Consider the following 18,543-nt stretch of genomic DNA (forward strand, 5'->3'; position numbering starts at 1 on the left):
GCAGCGAATCAACACATGCACCTTTTTACATATATAAAATTATTTTTAAATGCTACAAATAAGCATAGAATTTAGAATCAAGACTTAATAATACAAATGATATTTATAAGATTAACATAAACAAGTTTTGGAAAACAATGATATTTATACTGTTCAAATTTTGGTTATTTATTTCAAGTTTCATGTATAAATAAGAAAATCAGGCACCTAAGGTAGAGTTTCATCCATATTTTCCTCTTTTTAAGTTTTATCACACTTAACTTAATTTGTAATTATTCAGCATTGTATGTACATATTTCAATATTCATGTAACATATTTATACACTAAATATAAGTGAGAAATTAATCCCCATTAAAATGATCAACACAATGTAGAAACATTGAAACATTGAATCAAGAAAGAGTTGATCTTGAATGTGAGGAACTTAACAGGAGAATTGAAGTCAGCTTCATTAAAAATCGAAGTCAAAAAGATCTGATAGACCTTCTTCCGTGCCAAGGCTGAACGAATAGTCAGTATCCCCAAGAGGAGGTTCCAACGACAGAAAGGGCTCGAACGAGCAAACTAAGGGGTCTGCTGAAACACAGAAAAATAAGTATAAATAAATTAAAAATATGTATATATGAACCAAAATATTATAGAAAAAAATACAAACAAATTTGTGAGACCACTTCCATTTTGTTTTAGTTTATCTATGAATTTGGAGACAAAATTATTTCTAGTGTGTTATTAAAACAGCATCATATTTTGTCGACTATTTGTTATCACCGTCAAATAGATAATATTGACTCCCAAACAATTTAAGGTTGAAATGTTAGTAGAATATAGATACGCCAGAGCTGAATCCCATGGTGCTACATATATATAGTAATGTTTTGGCAGCAACACAACATTCAACTCAAGAATATCTTACAGCACCCAGTTTTAAAATGAAGCATTAGAATGTTAAATAATAATATTATATTCCAAATAATCTATAATTTCATTTATTGTTAGATTGTGTTACATTCCTCCAATGATCAAACCACCAATTAGGAATAATGTTAAATGTTACAGAGCAACAAAAATAATGAATATAATAACTTAATGAATATTTTGTTCAATAGAAAATATAAAAATAGCACTATGTTCATTATGCGATTTTTGAAAAACCATAATAAAAAAGCAAACAATATTTTTCCTATTTTTTTTTTTTTAAATAATAATAGTCAAAGATTTAATTCTAGTTGATGAAGTGGCGAGTCTCGAAAAATTAGCACCTAACCATACCCATGATTTCAGACCTCCAAATAATCTGAAGAATAAAAAAAAATGTTTTTTTAAACTTGTTCATACTGAAGAATTCAAGAAAGAAGACTCTGTACAAATTTCAAGTAAATGGGTCCAGTAGAAAATAAGAAATCATGGGTATAGTAGTCAAACAGACAGATAGAAAAAAACGCGTTTAAAGTTTCGTAGGAGAAAGAAACAAGGGAAAATTATCGTGATTATGCAGATAAATCTCCGAAAATAATAGATCAGAAGAATGCTCCTTAAATTATATTAATTTTGTTTAAAAATTGCTATTCAATTCATATTCTGACAAATTATGGGTTTCGGGTACGAAATTTCAAAAATGTTCATGGAAAAAAATGATTAAAGATAGATTTGTTCATGATATTTAATATGATCATGATATATTCAAAATCAAAAACACAAACTGCCAGAATATTAATTATTTCAGAATTTGCCATGCCATCATAGAGATACTTTTAAAAATATACATCTTTTTATCATTGTAGATGATAAGGAAAGCTTAGCAAGAACTCAGACTGTGATGCGAATTTAAAAGCAACGTATCCCAACCTGAGTCCCTACAAGCAACCCTTAAACAGATTCATTAATTTGAACTATGAGCATGCTTTGTTTGTTGTTTCATGTTGTTAACCCAATTAAAATTTACATTGTTAGTAAAATAAAATACCAATAGTCTCCAGGATCTCCCACATTTGAAGTAAGTAACAAAAACTTTGCTAAGAGAATCAGATTTGTCTGAATTCGTTATAAAAATATTGAGAATATTTTTTGAGCATTGAAGCAGAAATGAACATACATAAATTTGGAATAAACTGCTTAAATTTTAAAATCCAATTAATAATCATCTCAATATTAATATAATGAATGAAGAATGCTGTATGAATATTAGTAAACCAAGTATCAAGTCTGTGCATACAGTCATGCAATCATTAACACTCCTATTTCAGCAAAGAATATTTAACTTGACATATAAGATTAAATATAGTTTAAGAAAATAAATATATAGGATCAAAGCACACTCACCATCATGTTGGTTCTGCATCGAATCCATAGGATTGAAGTTACTCACATCAGACATAAGATCATATTTTGATCCTAATGTGTTATTGTCGATAGGTTCGTCTTTAGGAACATTAAAAGCTTTAGAAATCACAGGATACGTAACAGTTTGTTGTAAGTAATCAATCGGTTCTTCTTTAATAAGAGGTGATTGACTGTTCTTATTATCAGTTAAGCTCAGTGTTGTATTTAAGTTTCTCTGAGCAGAACCTAAGTGTCGACTTAAAGGTCTAGATTTGTACCGTGGACTAGTTCTATGTTTAAAGTCTTCATACACCGGGGTCAATAATGGCTTTATATCTTGTAATAGCGGGTCTGATGGTTCAAAAGGTACTTGTGCATTGTTTCCATTCTCAGGACACACAAATACTTCTATTTCACCAGTATCAGTCTTCATGTATATTTCATATCCATCAGCATTAGGATTTGGTACCTTTTGAAACAAATAATGTGTTAATAGTAGAAAAATATTGAAGTTGAAATTGAATCTGATATACAGTTGATATATAAAAATAATACCTTTAATTGTGCTTCTGGTGGAGCCTTAATTCCTATGACAGTCTGATCTGCAAAGTCTGGTATGCTTTTAAGATCTGCATAAGTGATGTAAGCATAACTTTTGTTTTCTGAAAGCTGTCTTAACTCGCATTCAGCATTTTGCAGTAGAGAGTCAAGCATATTTTCTTTTGACTCTAACATTTCAATATCTTTTTGAAGAGTTTTAAGGTCTGAACTTTCCACTGCACCTATTGATAATAAAAAACAAATACTGAATAAACTTGTAAAATGAGTAACCCTCGCCAGAAATAAAAAAAACTGCTCTTTACTCCATATTGAGAAAATATCATGAACATTTCTAAGGACTATTTAATTATCATTAAGCTTTCTGAATTTATTGCATCAAGAAGTGTGAGTTCGTAAAAAACAAATAAGTTGCAGTTGATTCTTACCGCCACATTTCCATTGAATATTATTCTTGGATTTCTTTTCTAATATTCCTATACCCTCCAGTACATTTGTTATATCATAGATTCTGCGCTTTTGAACATCTAATTGTATACTAGCAACATTTAGGTCAACAACTCCATCGGGAGAGTTTTCAAGTAACTGCACAAACTTCTTCGTGAGTAATCCGAGTGATGTGTCATAACGTGTACGTTCCACCTTTTTGCCAGCGTTGCTACCACCACCACGAGATCCTTGCCCGCCACCTCTGGGATTCCTTTGTTTGGGAGTCCTAAATTTTGGTCGAGGAGGAGGAACTGGGACTGAACTTGTCATGTTCAAGTTAAGTCGACGTTTGACAGCCTAAAAGAAAAGGAAGAATTAATATAATAAATATATACAGGTGTATAAAATATTAATCAACTTAATGAGTAACATTTAATGACAGGTACAGGTACTACAAGGTGTGGTACTTGTTAACAAGTCATCAAAAAAAGTTCTTTATTGATAAATTATATGAATTATATTTTATGCCATTATTACTTTATGTTTATAATAGTATTCCATTTCACATACTGCTTTGATGTACTTCATAAAGATATTTTTGATTTATAACCTCAACAACAACCCTCACACACCTACAGCAAATTCCGTACTCAAGATAACCAAAATATAATCCGACGATGGATGACGTATGATGTATCAACTTACTCGTATTCAAAAAGAAAACATTGTATTGTTCATCAATTTTAATCAATAGAACAATGCATCCTTATTATATATATAAATATAAACAATATTACTATACCAAATATAAACTAGTGGTGTATGGCATCGTGCCTTAAGGCTGGAACTTCCCGTACCGTAACGAAATGTTCGAGGAATATTAAATGTTTTCAAAAAGATTATTATAAATTCCGTAATATCGGATAATATTTATAAGAATTATATAAAAATAATCACAAAGTTATAAAAACTCGATTTCTATCTGCACTCTTTGCTTCGTATCTCCGAAACGGCTAGACCTGTCTTTGCCAAAAACTAATCAGCACATCTATCTATCAATAGGAATCGAATGTTTTTTTAACCATTCAAATCCGTTGATCAGTGCGCCCGAAAACGTGGACGAAAAATTGTGTCCACACATACATACATACATTCACACACACACACACACACACACACACATACATTTTTTCTGAGAATGTTCAGAAAAGGTAAAGATATGCAATTCGATTTTTGGACGATTACAATAACTTACCCACGAGATGTTGAATAAATAATATCTAAATGCAGTTGCTATGATAGAGTATCTCAGGATAACAACAAATAACATTTAAATTCTTTTTCTTTAAAAACGATTGGATATCTAAATTTAGTTGCTTTAGTAGAAAACTTGTAATAACCATCAAATTAAATTCTTTTTAGGAATCTATATATTATATTGTAATTAATATTATAAATTTAATCATAAGTTCATTTATTAGATTGAGTTCCTTATTTTTGAAGATCTTTTTAGGTGGCACCCCAATTCACCCATCTATATTATTATAATTGGAATTACTTGAATAATAATGTAAAATACGTAGTAAAGTATTATTATATATATATATATCTGTACGGAAAACTGGTGTCACTGCTGCTTGATTTGGGTATGGAACATAATACCTGTGTTTGCAAGACCAAAGCTCGTACCATTAACCCATGACAGGCCCTTATCAAAAAAATAAATCTACTTTAGATATTTTGATTTCAGTAAGTTATGTAGTAATAGAATATATTATAAAAGCAAAATGCAGTACTATGATAAAGGACTTTTAATTAAATACTACTTGGTGTATTTGTTTAGAAATGCTAAAGATTTTTTATTTGTTTTATATCGTCCTGCTATCAATATTATCTCAAAAATAATATTCAAAATTAAATTATAATTTAATTTATAAAGAACAAATGTGTGAGTATATTTGATAAAAGAGCATCAGATGTTTTTGTTTCCAACCCTTATCTGTATCTTTAACTTGGAAATTTGATTCTTTACCTTATACCTGCAAAATGAGGTACATACTATAAAAATAATTATTGCATCTATAAAGTATAAGAATACGATATCATTAAAGTAAGTCATATAAAAAAAATAGATCTACATGGCTTTCCCAGAGTTCATACTTGTTAAACAATATCTGATTCTTTGTATGTATAGTCTTGAACTTCTATTATATTATATGAATCATAGAATATAAATAAATTCACTTAATACTACAGCTTTATTCATTCTTGTGTTAGGCAATTAATAAACTAAATATGAAAACTGATCGATTGTAATAAATGCCTAAGAATTTTTGTTTCGAACTACCCCTAATTTAAAAACTTGTAAAACTTATTACTAATTTCAAATAATCTTCAAAAATCGTTATAAAAAAGTTCTATGTGAATTAAATATATATGTAGTTATTATTATTACCATTGCTGATATGAATTAATTAGACAAACCGAAATTAATTTTTTCTCAATCCATCAACCTCTTGCGTTACTCGACAAAAAATTGTAGAACTCTTCCCAATAAAAATAAGGTCATATTATTATCGCACACCTTCCTTATTACCTTTTGACAAAGACTCGGGGGTAAAAATGTGAGTACCAGTACTGAGCAAGGAAAGAATGTTTTTCTTTAGAAACATCTGTCACCTTTTTAGTCGATCAACGACTTTTAGGGCAGATGCAAACATGCTATAGATGGGATAGGTAATACTGATTATATAAGGTAACATATAATCGTCGTATAAGGGGAAAAAGAATCGAGGTATGAATTTATATGAATTAAAATGGTACAGTATTAATGGGACAAGAAAACCGTAAATCTGAGCATTGGTGTAATGTGAAATTTCACATCCAAGGATAAGGAGATTTATTCTCACTCAATGATTTTTTGATAGGACAAAGAATTGTTGATGCTCATAGCCCAAAAAAAAAAATGTATCATGAAATCAGGATCTAATTTATATAAAGTTAGATGATGAACGAGAGTAAACTTATTCTCATTTAGCATAAATAGCAAATTTTGGTTCAATTGGATATTATAATTGGACATTATAAATATATAGAAATAATTGGATCAATTGGAACAGCTTTTAGAATATATTACTACAAGCTTTGAATACAAACATTTAAAATTATGAATTATTATAAATTAGTATATTGGAGTAATTATTATTATTATGTAAAATAATCAGTATACACATATAATTGTTATGCTGTGTAAATATATTTACACCGGAGTAAAGTACAAGTCTATTTTTGCATGATGGAAGTTTTCGGCAAGAGCGTTGTACCACATTTAATGAAATATTCCTATTAATGTTAAAAAATGCCAAAATTTCGTGGAATTACATCTAAATTTAATTATAATGAATCAAATTTGTGTTCATTTATGATGTACATGCTTTATAATAAAGGTAAATGGACTTCTATTTATATTACATATTTGAATCTGCGATAAATATTAATTGATCTCAAAATTGGTTCCAAAAACTTACAGGAAGTTTTTTTTTATTAAAAAAATCTGCGAAGAAATAACTGAATAAAGATTAATTGTATCTAATCTTTTATCAACAAGAATCGTTAACATATCGCTAAAATTTTTAAAATAAAATGATTAGACTTGATATTTCCAAATGCGACAAAATGTATGAAATGTTTTTCGACAATAGAACATTTTCGCCATAAATGTGTATTTATTTTATGCATCTCTTATTAAATCGAACGCTCCAGTGCGTTTATACAAGGTCTTTTAAAATACTATTCAAACAAATTTCAATACCGTGAAATACAGATGGTATCAATTGAACATTAATTTGTATAGATTTTTATTCCACGACATTTAGTTAATATTTGTCTCGTAAAAAGATATCATACCAAAGAAAAATCAAAGTAAAAAAGTAAGGAAAAGTAAATTGAGAATGGTTTGAAAGAGGCAAGTCGTAGGAAGGAAAACCAAAAAAAATCTCTTTGGCAAATAATGAATTCATTAAACAATAATAATAAATAGAGATTGTATCTTATGAAAAATTAAATAGAGAAATAGTGAATATAATAAAATAAATTTATCTTTACATAGCTTGAGCCCGTCGTGGTATAATGGTTAAGAACGTGGATCAGCACAAACTAGTCCAGGATTCGATTTTAACCCTTGTCAGTCGATATCGAGCAGTATGATATAAAAATCGCCCTTCGTAGGCATTGCTGCAACACATACACGCCAACACTATTAGATATACACATATATAATTTGTATAGTCTGCACATAAAAAAGAGTGGTTGTTGTTCTCGAGAAAGTTTTGGATGTACTATAGCAAATACAGATCATAGAACATGTAATTATGATTCCCGTTAAAAAAATCTTCATATAGTCAAAGGGTAAGGCACAAATAAATTTATCTTTATATAGCAGAATTCGATTACAACCTCTGTTAGCTCGATATCAAGCAGTATGGTATAAAAATCGCCCTTCGTGGGCATTGCTGCAACACATGTACGCCAGCACTATTGGATATACATATCTAATATGTATAGTCATAAAAAAAGGAGTTGTTCTCGAGAAAAATACTAGTTTTGGAAGTACGATAGCAAATACAGCTCATAAAACACGTAGTTATGATACCCGTTAAAAAATCTGCATATGGGCAAAGAGTAAAGTGCATATATTTCGTCAAACTATTGACAAAAATTATTAACCTGGCATAATCTACAAAAACTTGCCTTTGGTACTTCGAAATTAGTTGCTTGCAATTGCACTTGCACTTGCAATTCCTTTCCACTCATTATAAGCAGAATTAATACGTATTTAACCGCCGGTGAGGCGGCATCTGAGTGGCAAGGGTTAATTACTGAATAGGCTTGAAATTAAATAAATATTATTTAATATTTCAAATAATTATTTCAAGAAGATTCCATGTGTACATATCCAAATCAATGTAATAATTTTGATCAGTAGGCCAACTTAGAAAATAAAGACCTTTATCAGAGTGTCGACAAAGGAAAGTGCATACAGGAATCTTTTTTTTCCTCGTACAAAACTGAAGCAAATCGCCCAAATCAAAGAATTTTAGAGAGCTGTGGAGCATCATATGAGACCCAAGAACTGGATTTTTAAAGGGCTGGCAGAAAACAAAGTGAGAAAAACGACAACAGAACATTTCTCGGCGTGCTTTGCGGTTATAGGTTTCGCAAAGGGTAAAAAAAATGAAAAATGTTGCAGAACCAGTTTCGGTAGCCTTACAGACAGAATGGGCAGAACCTTTAATTCCGTGCGCTATTTTTTGATTTGACAGAAGAGCGCCGGTCGAATTGGCTTATAATATGCGTAACTTTCACGAAGGAACATTCAAGGGGAGCATCAGAAACGTAAAATGACACAAGTTTAATTTTAACAACAACACAATTTTATTATTATTCATTTTGAATAACAGATTGATAGTGAGAAACTCAAAATGTTGATTGTTTTAAACATTCAGATCTTACAATTATTGTATCATGAGCTGTTGTGATGTATGGTCTATTGCAACGGTCGGGTAACTTTTTTAAACATTACCCAAAAATATTTTTATCAAAGTTGATATTACCCATACGGAAAAGAAAGATTTCCTCCATACCTCCAGCTAATATCAATTTAAATTACATACTTTACCCCAAAAATTCAATTTTTACCCCATTTGTGGTAATTTACTCCGGTTCCCCGACCATTGGTCTTTTGTCTAGCATTATTAGAAGTCAACCTGGTGATTGCCTTTTCTCTCTTTGTGATAAGATTGATGTTAGATATTTTTAATAGTGATGGGATATATCACAAAGATTAAGGAAAGCCGATGGGTTGCCTTCTGATAATGCTATGTTATAGGATAGTTGCAACATAGTATCAAAGCGCCGAAGGCCTATTAAGCAGATTGGTATAATTTTAAAATCATATAAGTTATAAGAATAAATAAATTTTCTAAATATTAAAAGCTGTGATTATGAAGAAAATTGACCAAAATTTTATAAGTTTGAAAGTGGAAAAATAAATAATATACGGTAAAATATAACATATACTTAATCGAATATTGAAGTTCTTAGACAGTAATTACGATTAAAAAACGGATTTTTATTGCATTTTTAAATAGTATTTATTATTTTAAAATCATATTATATTTTTTTGCATTCATACCACCCCCCTCGCCCGTCCCGGATTAGCATAACTAAAACTTACCCGGTTTTGACTTGAAAAAATATAGTTAAGTAACTGATTGATTATACTTATTTTATGAGTTCGTTTGATTTTGTCTTGACTTCAATTTTTCATTTCAAATATTCTTGAAAATCGTTACATAAAAGTTGAACTATTGTGATGTAATTCCTATATCCTAGCATTATTAGAAGACAACCCGGTAGTTGACCTTTTTATTTGTGGTGAGATTATTAGACACTTCTAATAGTGGTGAAATATCATATAACACAGAAAGAAAGAACAACCACTGGGTTCCTTCCCAGTTATAGGATTGGCGAATTATGTTAGGTTATATAATAATTGATGAAATACCTTATATTGCATCAATGCTCCGAGGAGCTATTTTCACTTGAAAACGTATTTAGTTCTAATTCTAATACTTCTAATATACTCGTATACCATTAATTTTCTCTAGAAATTACTTTCAATATCATCTAAAAATTACTTTTCATTAAAAATTACTTTCAATAGAAAGTTAGCTTTGTGGTTGTATGACTAAAGCTCTTTTTGTATCTTATTTTATGTATTATTATAATTGTATTTTGAAGCCCATTTGAAGCTATTCTGAGGGCTCTGAAGGGATGGAATAAATAAATATTTAGATCTGTTTCAAATGAAAACTGACATCACTACTGCTCCCTATCAAACTGTTGAAGCTGGGTATAAAACTTAGAACCTTGTGGTTGTTTACCGTGATACTTGTAAAAAATCTAAATAAATTTACATACTGATAACTTCAAGAATATGTCACTAATTGAAACAACTATGAGTAAAGTGTTCGAAACTGATACGAATAGAAATATTGTAGCTTCGATGCATCTAAATTTTGATACCAAACTTGTATAATTATTAGAAAACAACAAAACCGAGGTGATAGATTTATTTACATCTGTCATAGATCAAGATCAAATTCGGTCATTCAATGGGATCTAGTAGTAAGGTTATTGCTCTTACGTTAATCAACAACTATACGACGTTCTTATCTATTGTTGTGTATTACAAAAACGTTTTTCGCTAGGTTTCCGATGCAGCCGGGTGCGGCTGCTTCCAACCGTATATTCTAAAGAATTATGGACCTCTAATGTAATGTAACGTAATGTAGGGCAAACAGCAAGATTTATACATACAATTCGAAAAGGAGCACACATAACGCATATTATATGTATGTTTATTCCCTCGATTTAGAAGATGATGTACCGAGTAGGTGCTACGTTGTCAAATTGAGACTCGATATTCTAACACTAACGAAATTCTTGCACTGCGGATTCACAAGAGGGTTGGATAGTAGATACAGGCGAAATTATACAGTGACCGATTAAATTCATTTAAATTTTTTATAAATACAGTAATATCTACAAAATGCTGTTAATCCAGTAGGATACGGATTATTTTGCAAAATTATTTATTTATTTACATAAGCCCCTTAAAATGTTAAAAAATAAATCGTTGATGCCGCAACGACAAGGCTTGAAAATCTATTCCATTTCGAATAGGTTGATATTAAGCAGCAGTAAAAATATATTCCTAAATATGATTTTTGAGTGAAATAGCCTTTTAGAATATAAATATATAGCGCTGCATATATTATATATAGTATCAGTAGAACCCTGCTAAAACAATTTGCCAAGTCCAGGACCAAAAACGCGTCTTAAGCGAGAAAATTTATTACACATTGATGTATTACATATTAAATGGGATAGGATCAACATGCTTTAAAGGGCAGGAACCGGTGTAAAGTGGCGTATTATGCAAAAAAATCGTATTAAGCATGATCATCTTAACGTAGCTACTACGACATAGTCTAATGGTCGGTGAACCGGGGTAAATTACCCCGAATGGGATAAAAATTGAATTTTTGGAGGTAAAAAGTACCTATTTTTAATTGATATTTATTGTATTTGCTATGTAGTTGACCTATGTGGGTAATTTCTCTTCGCCATGATGGTAATATCAACTTAGACAAAAATATTTTGGGCAATGATTAAAAAAGTTCCCCGACCGCTGACATAGTCTAATAATAGAATGCAATATGAATGAAAATATGAATTTCTTTAAAAAAAATTCTACATTATTGTCTACAGATCGCACAAACATTTTTGTAAACAGTTCTTCTGTTAGTACAATTATGAAAAATAATTGTACAAATAAGGCAGTTTTAATGTTATTACATAGTGTAGTGCATATCCTTAAACCATCAATTATTTCTTTATCTATTTTTAATATTAAGATAAGCAAATTTTCCACTCGATGAAAACCAGCATTAATAATAATAGCTTAAACGAATGGAACTTATATTTGAAAAACTTTTATGCTGAAAGTTGAATCAAGGATTTTTTAATTAGTTAATAATGTCGATGATTGATTGAAGAATAATTGAGTCATGAAGATTATATTGCATTTTTACTCCAGAATTTTCCGTCATTGGATCATTTGTTTATGTAAATCTCTTTTTTTTTCAATTAGACTTAGAATTTCAGAATTCCAAATATATATAAATAAATCATTATAAGAAAAAGCTACTAGAACAACCACTGGGTTGCCTGCTAATAATGCCACACTGTAACAATTACAACACAACAACTCATAGAATACAAAGAATAGATCTGATTGCTAAGTAGAAAATTATAAATGCGATTGCTTAATCATTTATTTCCTCCATTTTGCAAATAAAACCTTTAAATTTTTATTATTAAATTTGAAATAAACAACATTTCATTATCACGACATATGCAAGCAGCTTTTTGACTATCAATTAGGGCCAATATTAGTATCAATTTAAAATTATCAATACCAATTGAATACAGTTGGAACCATATAATTACACGTATGATAAACGATTTAAATAAAATCCTTGAAATAATATAAAAAGCTAATTATTCGCGAACAATTCTTATAGATTTTTAAGCAAAAAACTAGTCTTACAATACCAATGTCAAATTCTATGCAGTTTCACGCCGATCTACGCATGTATGTAAAATGTTATATGACGACTTCAATGATTAGGCATAATATGAAGTATAGAAAAAAATATGAGTTAGAAATTTTAATCCAGAATTGCTAAAATTTTTAGTATCTTTCTAAATAGAATGATTTGAAATAATAGAATATATTAAATTTTGCAAGGGTTTATGATACACTCAAGCAGATCCAATGGCAATATTGATAATGGCACCGTACCATGTGAAGAGAAAATACTAGAGTTAATATCTACAAAACACGCAAGATTTTATATTATAAATAAAACAGCTTGACAGGAAAATAGAAATAACCAAGTTGCTTCACATTGCGAAGTAAGGCGTTTCCAATATATAGATACTGGTAATTTGATTTTAAAACAACGCATTTAATTCCCAAATACTTGATCTAAGCTAAGCCTATCCGAAAAAGAAAGATTTGCATAATCAAATTATAATAGGACCAAAAATTCTGAAGAAGTAGAAAAGCAATATGATCCACTATATTTTCACTTGACTTGACTTGATTCTTTAATCAATCATCGACATTATCCACTAATGAAAAAATCCCTGATTCAACTTTCAGCATAAAAGTTTTGATATAGGTATATTAATGACAGATTTACAAATTCACTTTTTCTATATTGAATTATTAGTGTTTTTGTTACCAGTCATTTCGTGGCATAAAATCATCATAAAAATGATACATCAGAATTCATGATGAGCAGTGATACATCTGATCATCATCCTCAACTTAATTCATGATATCATAAATTAATTTTATTCGTTTAATTTATCTAAAAATTGATTTCGCCGTAATGATAACCAATAAAATAATTCATTATTTGAAAACAAGTTCCTTAAATGAAATTTCCTTTACAGAAACGATAAAAAGAACATACTTAGCTACATAGAAAACAGAAATGTTCTCAGAATTTCTACTAATAAAAATAAAAATGGCTTAAGATTCGAATAGAAAAATTAAATTTAAGAATGAAATCAAGTATCCGCCATTTCGTGTGTATCAAAGGTAAATCAAGAAATCAAAATTGCCTTAGACAACTATTTACAGAAACCAAATATTGTTAGTGTTATTGGTGAGATAGATGCTAAGTTTACTTGAAAAAATCTATAATTTTTCTAATCATTTGCCAAAGAAAAAGTAAGTTTATTTTGTCAAAAAAAAAAAATAATAAAGAAGAAATTTGCCAAAGAAATAAATAAAATAGATTTTGCAATTGAATGAAGTAATACAATTAAGGAATACAATTTCAACCCTCAAGTTAAATTACCAAACAAAAATGCAACAGATTTCTATTATATTTTACTTGCAAAAGGTATATGCATAAAAATCAATATACAAAGAAAAAACAATCTTGAACTTACCATAAAAAATAAATAAAATCCTAAAATTAAAATCAATAAAATTCCTTTAAGTAAACACTTTTCTCTGTGAACTGTTGTTCCTTATTTAACTAAATTAAAGATATAAATCATTAACATCAGATGCGAGGTCATACCTAAATGGTTTAAAGTGTTAAGAAAAGTATCTCATATTTCTATTATAAATTTCATCTAAATATTTCCAGGTTCATGGAAAGTCTGATAAGCAAAGATTGTATGAAACAATAACTAGATTAACCGTACCCGTAAATAGTTATTAAAGGGGTAATATTCTATTAATGAGTACACAAATGACTCAAAATATAAATCATGTACTTGATGCAACTATTTTGGCAAATTTCATTAAAAAAAATCTCAAAATATAAATCATTTTAAGTGTTACAATAAGATAAATATATTCAATTTCAACATATATGAATTTACTCTTGTTGCATTGAAAATTCTTTAAAAATGCTTTGTATTTGAAAAGGCAATAAATTTTATTAAAGTATAAAATGGAGAACTTAAAAAGCACAACAGTTTAGAATACACTTTAGGATAAAAAATAAAGATTAATAAATATCACGGGGTACTCATCTTACTCATTTTGATGGTGATTGAAATTCACAATACAATTCAATAGCAAACAACATGTTCTGTTATTGATGTATAAAGGTTTACCTGTACTTAATGATCAGTTTTAGAAATTACATTACCACTTAACTAAATAAATTCATTCCAAACCCAAAATGAAAACAACAAGACACATGGATATTCATGAACATTAATTGTACTTATATATTTCCATTCGTTGCCAACAGCTGATCAAAATAAAATTTATACCCAAAATGATGACAACAAATTCAATGAAAGAAATATAATATTTACAATCTTTTTGGAAGCAACTAACAAACTCAACGGACATTTCAACAAGATTGCATGAATATGCACATCTTTTAAGAAAGATAATCCTAATGTGGCTTTCATCAATAAACAGCTGTTTGACCCTATTTTTCTGCATTACCGTTTGAACTACATAAAAGCATAATGTGGCTAAATGTAATCGATAAATAAAATAATATCAAACAAAACTTTGGAAGCAAATAAAGACCAAGAGAAAAAATAGTTTGTAAAGCATCTGTTTATTGACATTAAGTATCAAATGGAATTGAATATATAGCAACAAATACAAAGTAAAGAAACATTTTGAAATATAAATAAAATACGGTAATAAATTCACTGTACATGTAATACAAAAGTTGATGATAAATGCATGTATATGCACATTTATATAAACACATAAAAAGTGGTCAAAGTTTTTCGGAAATAGATTTCTTGCGCTTATGAAGCCACAATGAAGTTTGATTAGCTTATTATAAGAAATTTGCTAATAGAAATGTGCTTGATATAGATTATCTATTGATATAATATTCAAGGTGAAACAGATAAAGATAAAATGGTAAGTTTCCTACCTCTGTGGTCTTAGGTGGAGCAACTGGTATGTCCCGCATAATTTGATGTTGAGGAGTAGCACCGTAGCCATGATCCACCAAATGATAACTAACAGTAGTCTGCTGAGGGCTAATTGATGTGTACTGTTTGACCATTGATAAATCAGGACTAGCATTGGATTTTTTAAGCACTGGCCCCAGACTTCTATCATCGTAATCAGTCACCATAGAACGTTTAGTAGTACTTCGCCGCATCTTGCCTTTATTTTAAAACAATTCCACAAAACTTTATCTTACATGCATGAGGAAAAGTATGTGGTATCTTTCAGGTTTCGTTTTAGAAAAGAAAATCTGCAAAGAAAAGTTTTAGGTAGGAATAACTTTGTAAAGGTGAATGCAGTGAGACCTGTCAAATATGTTATATAAAAATTGAAATTTGAATAAAGTTTTTGCGTAAGGAAAATATAGATAAAATAAAGATTTATTTTTGACATAGCCAAAAAAAAATTTAGGTTATTATCCACCGCCAATAAGGTGACTTACCTCAGCATACGTTCACTGAAGTATGGATTTCGCATGCTACTTTTACATGTTATCTTACGTTAAAACACTGTTTTTTAATCAAATCTAATAAATAAATTGTTTACCAAATATAGTATTTCATTCAATAATAACGTATTTTTGTCTGCGTCACCTTACACCCAAAATGAAGCTACACATCTAGCGACGCACATAACATTAGTAAAGCAAAACATCCACTCGGTTAATGAACCAAATATGACACAATACATCCACTCACCTTATTTGCAGGAACATCAGGTCAATGTTTATCAATATCGGAAGATAAAAACATTATTACAATTCGGAAAAATTATTCAATTATGCTACATAATCGTTATTTAAATAAAAATGTCTGCGTGCGGCTTCGAGATCGAGCGAATGGGTACTTGTAAATGCTACGACGCCTACCGCTCAAAGAAAACTTGCACAATTGGTGGAAAAGTGACAGGCAAAACGCCCGCTAAATTTAACATACACTTTATTGCCGATTACATTTTCACCATTCATGATTTATTGCAATTATTGGAAAATTTTAATAAATAAACTTGTAATACACTGTAACCGCTTTTAGTTTCGTTTGCCCTCTCTTTTTGTACAATGCTCAGAACATCTGGCAAGGCGACGCAAAAGGTGGCGCGAACTCGTTGCGCATGCGCACCGACACGTTTCGAAACCAACCCCAAAGCCGCGTCATCGGCAACCCCGCAAATCGCAACCCTAGGGAAAATTTTTCATATGGAAGAAAAACATGGATTTGCTAGACAATAGAATTACTGACAAACTAGTTCCTTATGTAAGATGGAACTGGTTTCATTTTTTTCATTTGGGAACTAAATACAAAAATTTAATAACATTGTGCTTATTTATTTAAAAAATACATTTTCAATATTAAATAAAAATATTATTTACAATTTGTCTTAAAATTCATAAACCAATCAAATCATACACAACATGACATTTCTACTACACATTCAAATACAATTTGCAAACTCTTAAATAAACAAATCTCAAACAAATTAAATAAATTTCAAATTGCTTTACCATGTGCATGATCAGATTGTCAATCAATAATAATCAGATTGATAAAATATATGATGTCCTTAATACTATATATCAATGATAACGAACAATTCATATCGATTATGCTCAGGGTCATTAATAATCTGCATAGCCGAGTATGTAATTGCTTTAACCTCCGTCCCCTGTGGATGCTTTCCAATCGTAAATTCTTCTCCATAACATCTACATTTAATTGTAAAATCATCTTCATCGAATTCATAAATCTCTAACCTACTGCATATTAAATATGGCTCAGCGCTAAACAAAAATAACAATTCATCAAGAAAATGATATAACAATCCTTCCAAATCATCTCCATGAGCTTCTATTTCATGACATTGAGTTATTTCAACAGATTTTAACTCATCTGATGTCATATAACCAAACATAGAAATACCACATTGTTCGAAGGCCTCTTTCAAAGAATCACCCCATGCGTGCAATCTAATAAGAAAAATATTGTTTTAAATCAACTTGTAAGAGATTCAAATAAAAAATTATAAACAAAATTCTTACTGCACATCAGCTGTGTGGTCCAAATCTGTGAAATAAAATCAGAAGAATATAACCTTCAAAAGTACACATGGCCTTAAATAATATAAGAGTGATGTGAATTTTAAATTAAATTAGTATCAGGTAATGTATCCCAAAATTGCACTTACATTCATATTTCACTGGGGCTTGTGGGGGCTCATTAATAGTACATGCCATTTTCTCTTGTCAAAATAGAATTCCAGCGTGCACGACTACTAAAGTGACAGCCAGCTTGTGAGCAACTTCATACCATTATGATGGATGTAAACAACAGGTTAAGCAATATCAGAAAGTAAAAAAACTAAACCTTAAAATACAGTAAATGTTTATTATAAGGCATTTAAAAATGATTTATTGTATTCACAATTGCTTACAAGAGCTTTTAAAAGTATATTCTGATACTATATGTCCTTAAAATTGAATTAAAAATTATGGAATAAAATCATTACAGAGTTGGTATGATCTTGGTTCAATGGCGCGTTTTACAAATTTTGGCGGGAACATCATTGCTGTGGTATCGTCAAACTTTAGAAATTCATCACATAAAACTTTTAATAAATAATTGGTAATAATAAATTACAAATATATGATAATATGAAGTCTTCTATATGATTGTTACTAATACTTCACTAGTAGCAGAAGGAGCCCCTTCAACCCTCCAAATTATAACTTATGAAAAACAAACAGTATTTTTTTATCATTTTATTACAAAACATGTATACAAAAAATAAGTTTCTTCACACTTGTACAAATAAATAAACAATATTTACAAATTGCAAGATAATGGCATAATATTAAGTCTTAAAACTAAGTTCGCATCCACTACCAAAATATTTGCTCATTTATACAATTTTAAATTTTGTATAAATAAATCTAAATTTTCTTATTATTTAGTCCTTGATCTTTAAAATTATTCTAGTTTACATTATCTGATAACTTCTTCCAAAGGAAAATGCCTAAATGAATCATTAAATATATCTGTGAAAGCAGTGCTGACTAGGTCGTTGATGAGAGGCTTGATGACAGCAAATCCTGGTTGCC

The 18,543-nt window shown here is 29.5% G+C and overlaps 2 protein-coding genes across 6 annotated transcripts; both read right to left on the reverse strand.

Moving 5' to 3' along the window:
- Positions 1-330: 330 nt before the first annotated feature.
- Positions 331-16,506, reverse strand: LOC113370030 (transcription factor E2F3-like). 5 transcript variants are annotated; one of them, XM_026610680.1, is made up of 6 exons: positions 16,148-16,506; positions 15,370-15,608; positions 3,307-3,664; positions 2,876-3,102; positions 2,321-2,789; positions 331-577 (listed from the first exon to the last, which is right to left on the reverse strand). In XM_026610680.1, exons 2-6 carry the CDS (start codon positions 15,601-15,603, stop codon positions 453-455), a joined length of 1,413 nt encoding a protein of 470 aa, XP_026466465.1. In that variant the 5' UTR covers positions 15,604-15,608; positions 16,148-16,506; the 3' UTR covers positions 331-452. The 5 variants fall into 5 exon arrangements, with proteins under 5 accessions (XP_026466465.1, XP_026466466.1, XP_026466463.1 ...); XM_026610681.1 differs by having other exon boundaries at positions 332-574; positions 15,370-15,699; positions 16,148-16,504; XM_026610678.1 differs by having other exon boundaries at positions 332-577; positions 15,370-15,699; positions 16,148-16,504.
- A 418-nt stretch (positions 16,507-16,924) lies between these two features.
- On the reverse strand, positions 16,925-17,757 carry LOC113370516 (protein archease-like). Its single transcript, XM_026611190.1, has 3 exons — positions 17,631-17,757; positions 17,485-17,509; positions 16,925-17,412 (listed from the first exon to the last, which is right to left on the reverse strand). Exons 1-3 carry the CDS (start codon positions 17,677-17,679, stop codon positions 17,016-17,018), a joined length of 471 nt encoding a protein of 156 aa, XP_026466975.1. The 5' UTR covers positions 17,680-17,757; the 3' UTR covers positions 16,925-17,015.
- Positions 17,758-18,543: the final 786 nt, after the last annotated feature.

The sequence above is a fragment of the Ctenocephalides felis genome, unplaced genomic scaffold, assembly GCF_003426905.1.
Source record: "Ctenocephalides felis isolate EL2017-DRISC unplaced genomic scaffold, ASM342690v1 CF-g0.4_SCAFFOLD_01492, whole genome shotgun sequence".
Classification (NCBI taxonomy): Eukaryota; Metazoa; Arthropoda; class Insecta; order Siphonaptera; family Pulicidae; genus Ctenocephalides; species Ctenocephalides felis.